The sequence below is a fragment of the Heterodontus francisci genome, chromosome 24, assembly GCF_036365525.1.
Source record: "Heterodontus francisci isolate sHetFra1 chromosome 24, sHetFra1.hap1, whole genome shotgun sequence".
Classification (NCBI taxonomy): Eukaryota; Metazoa; Chordata; class Chondrichthyes; order Heterodontiformes; family Heterodontidae; genus Heterodontus; species Heterodontus francisci.
In genome coordinates this window covers 19,923,234-19,926,495 of record NC_090394.1, presented here as the reverse complement: position 1 = coordinate 19,926,495, position 3,262 = coordinate 19,923,234, and the positions used below count along the sequence as shown (strand labels likewise).

General features: G+C 47.9%; 1 protein-coding gene across 1 annotated transcript; it reads right to left on the bottom strand.

Annotated features, from left to right (window-relative positions):
- Positions 1-432: 432 nt before the first annotated feature.
- On the bottom strand, positions 433-2,915 carry rasd1 (RAS, dexamethasone-induced 1). Its single transcript, XM_068056796.1, has 2 exons — positions 2,579-2,915; positions 433-1,549 (listed from the first exon to the last, which is right to left on the bottom strand). Exons 1-2 carry the CDS (start codon positions 2,835-2,837, stop codon positions 1,023-1,025), a joined length of 786 nt encoding a protein of 261 aa, XP_067912897.1. The 5' UTR covers positions 2,838-2,915; the 3' UTR covers positions 433-1,022.
- Between the last annotated feature and the right edge of the window lie 347 nt (positions 2,916-3,262).

Sequence of the window (3,262 nt, the reverse complement as noted above, 5' to 3'; positions counted from 1 at the left end):
GGCAACTTGTAATTCGTGGGGTTCTTAGATCTGTAAATACTGGTGCCCTGGCAATCTATTGAAAAGAACATGCATTTATTTAGCACCTTTCAAGACCGCAGTCTGTCTCAAAGTGCTTTACAGCCAATTAGTTATTTTAAATGTAATCACTGTTTTTTTTTAGGCAAACATACAGCCAAATTGCGCACAGCAAGATGTCACAAACAGCAATGAGTTAAATGAGCAGTTAATCTGTTCTGATCATGTTGATTAAGGCATGCATGTTGGGCAGGATTATGTTTCCTAATATTGATTGGACCTATGCCGGCAGGTTTCATCACATGGCCTGCCACATGTATCTGCCTTATCCTCATGTCCAGTTTTTTCTTAAATGGATAAATGAATTGACACTTGATAATCACTGCATGAGCCTATTCACAAATGAAACCTGCATAAATATGAAAGATTGTTTTAATTGGGGAAAAAAGTCATAAACATTGCAAGCTTCATTTCAAAACATTTATTAAAAAATTAAGACTTTGTTCATTGTTCAAGTACAACTTGAGTGCTAATATGCAACAAATCGTTGGCGATTGTAAACAAATCTTTTTGATACTCATTGCACTACATGTAGGAGTTTGCACACATGAAAACTACAATATTTTAACTTTAAATTTAAAAAAATCAAGTACAAATACTTCACAGTCAATAAAACAAAATGAATATTCCTTAAGGACACGAGTCAAAATACCACTGCCCAGCCTCTCAAGTTGTTTTCTTTGTGTGTTTGGGTTCATTGTTTTTCTCAGTCCTTGCGCCTTCATCTGCCCTGGTGTGAGAGCCAGTCTCAGCTGTAGATTGCACACAGGCAGCACTGTGCCCGGCAGAGACCATGCCAGTCTTTGGAAACCTCCTCACTCTCTCACTTCACCGCTTCATGTCTTGAAGAACGGGCGGGAGCCCCTGCCCCGCAACCACGGACCTTTTGGATCCGTTAAATTGTCTTCTTTCAAAAAAATAAATCAAAGCAATGCGCCGCCGACTTAACTGATGACACATCTGTCCTTGTCCCTGGCGTGACCCCCGCCGATCGCCTTCTCCTTAATGTACATCAGGTCACTGTGTACACTCGGTCTTCGGGCAAAGGGGGCAACGATGCCGTACGCGTCCTCGTCTTTGATTTTCCTGCTTCTGAAGGTTTTTCGGTGCAGAATGTCACAGTATTGCACCGACACTTTCCTGTGTAGGTCCGGACTCATCTCACTCGGGAGCTTGGCCATGGTGAACAGCGTCTGGAACATCTCGTCCACCTTGCTGTTCCTTTTGGCTGAGATTTCGAAGTAAGCGCATTTGGAGTCGCCATCCAGCAGCTGCTGGATCTTCTCCCTCGGCACCTCTCGGTAAAAGTCCCGGTCGCTTTTATTACCGCAGATAACGATGGGGACATCGATGTTTTCCTTGGTTTTATTCTTCAGGCAGGATTTAGTCTCCGTGATCTGCTGTTTGAGGCGCTGCACTTCCTCGAAGGAATCCTGGTTGTCCAAGCTGAAAACCAGGATGAACACATCACCTGTGATGGCAGAAGAGGAGTGAGTGAGTTGCTGCCCAATACCGACACAGCTCGGAACATTTCCCACTGTCTCCGAATGCTTCACAATCTTCCCCTGCTTCCTAACAAACAACTTACAGAACATCCCCGGCTACACACTGCAATTTCATTGGAGAGTTAAGCCAATATCTAAGACATGAGAGTTCAGCTCCTGCCCTGGCAGCAGATTGCCGGACAGGAGAGAAAAACAGCACATTCTCAGACAGTATCCTGTTGCTATACAGTTGGCACCTCGGGTTAGTGTTAGGGTTAGTGCTAAGGTGAGGGTTAGGGTGAGGGTTAGTATTAGGGTTAGGGTTAGTGTTAGGGTGAGGGTTAGTGTTAGGGTGAGGGTTAGTGTTAGGGTGAGGGTAGTGTTAGGGTGAGGGTAGTGTTAGGGTGAGGGTTAGTGTTAGGGTGAGGGTTAGGGTTAGGGTGAGGGTTCGTGTTAGGGTGAGGGTAGTGTTAGGGTGAGGGTTAGTGTTCGGGTGAGGGGTAGTGTTAGGGTGAGGGTAGTGTTAGGGTGAGGGTTAGTGTTAGGGTGAGGGTGGTGTTAGGGTGAGGGTTAGTGTTAGGGTGAGGGTAGTGTTAGGGTGAGGGTAGTGTTAGGGTGAGGGTTAGTGTTAGGGTGAGGGTAGTGTTAGGGTGAGGGTAGTGTTAGGGTGAGGGTTAGTGTTAGGGTGAGGGTAGTGTTAGGGTGAGGGTAGTGTTAGGGTGAGGGTTAGTGTTAGGGTGAGGATAGTGTTAGGGTGAGGGTAGTGTTAGGGTGAGGGTTAGTGTTAGGGTGAGGGTTAGTGTTAGGGGGAGGGTGGTGTTAGGGTGACGGTAGTGTTAGGGTGAGGGTAGTGTTAGGGTGAGGGTGGTGTTAGGGTGAGGGTAGTGTTAGGGTGAGGGTGGTGTTAGGGTGAGGGTGGTGTTAGGGTGAGGGTAGTGTTAGGGTGAGGGTTAGTGTTAGGTTCTCTGCTGAGTGGAATTGCTGAGTATTTGCAGAGTGCTGCTGATTATTCCTACCTGTGAGGATGGAAAGGCGCCTCATGGCCGGGAAGGGATGATTCCCCGATGTGTCGAGGATGTCCAGCTGGTAAACGTCGCCTCGGATGCTGTAAAACTTGCGGTGGAAATCCTCGATAGTCGGCGTGTACTGATCCTCGAACTTGCCGTTCAGGAAGCGGGAGACGATGGCGCTTTTGCCCACTTTGGAGGAGCCCAGGATGACCATTCGGTAACAGTTCTTAGCGGGAATATTGAGCTCAGCCTCGCAGGGAGACATAGCTGCGGGAAGTCTTTGTCAAACTTTCCCAGAGCAGCTCAAAGCAAAGTAGCAGCTGTGCAAGTGGAGCTGACAGAGCCGCAGCCGCTTTTTATAACAGCTCCAATCCGCGTCACTGCAACACGCAACGGTCTGTCTGAAGGTAAACAGAGGGACAGTGTGTGTCTGAGCCTCGCAGCACGTCAGCAGCTCAGTTCCAACTGCAGCCACCTGGCAACTTTAGCCTTGTTAGGAGCTGCCAGACAGGGGCAGATGCCTCCCTCCCTCACTGAGCAAAGCCCATGAATCCCACCCCCCTCTCCCCACAATTGCCCCCTCGCTAAATCAAACAGGGTGGTAAACATATGTACGTAAAGAGTCCTCTAGAGCCTTTGAGAAAGCTGTTTTCTCAGTGACAGACTGTGTCAGAAATACATAACAGGCTA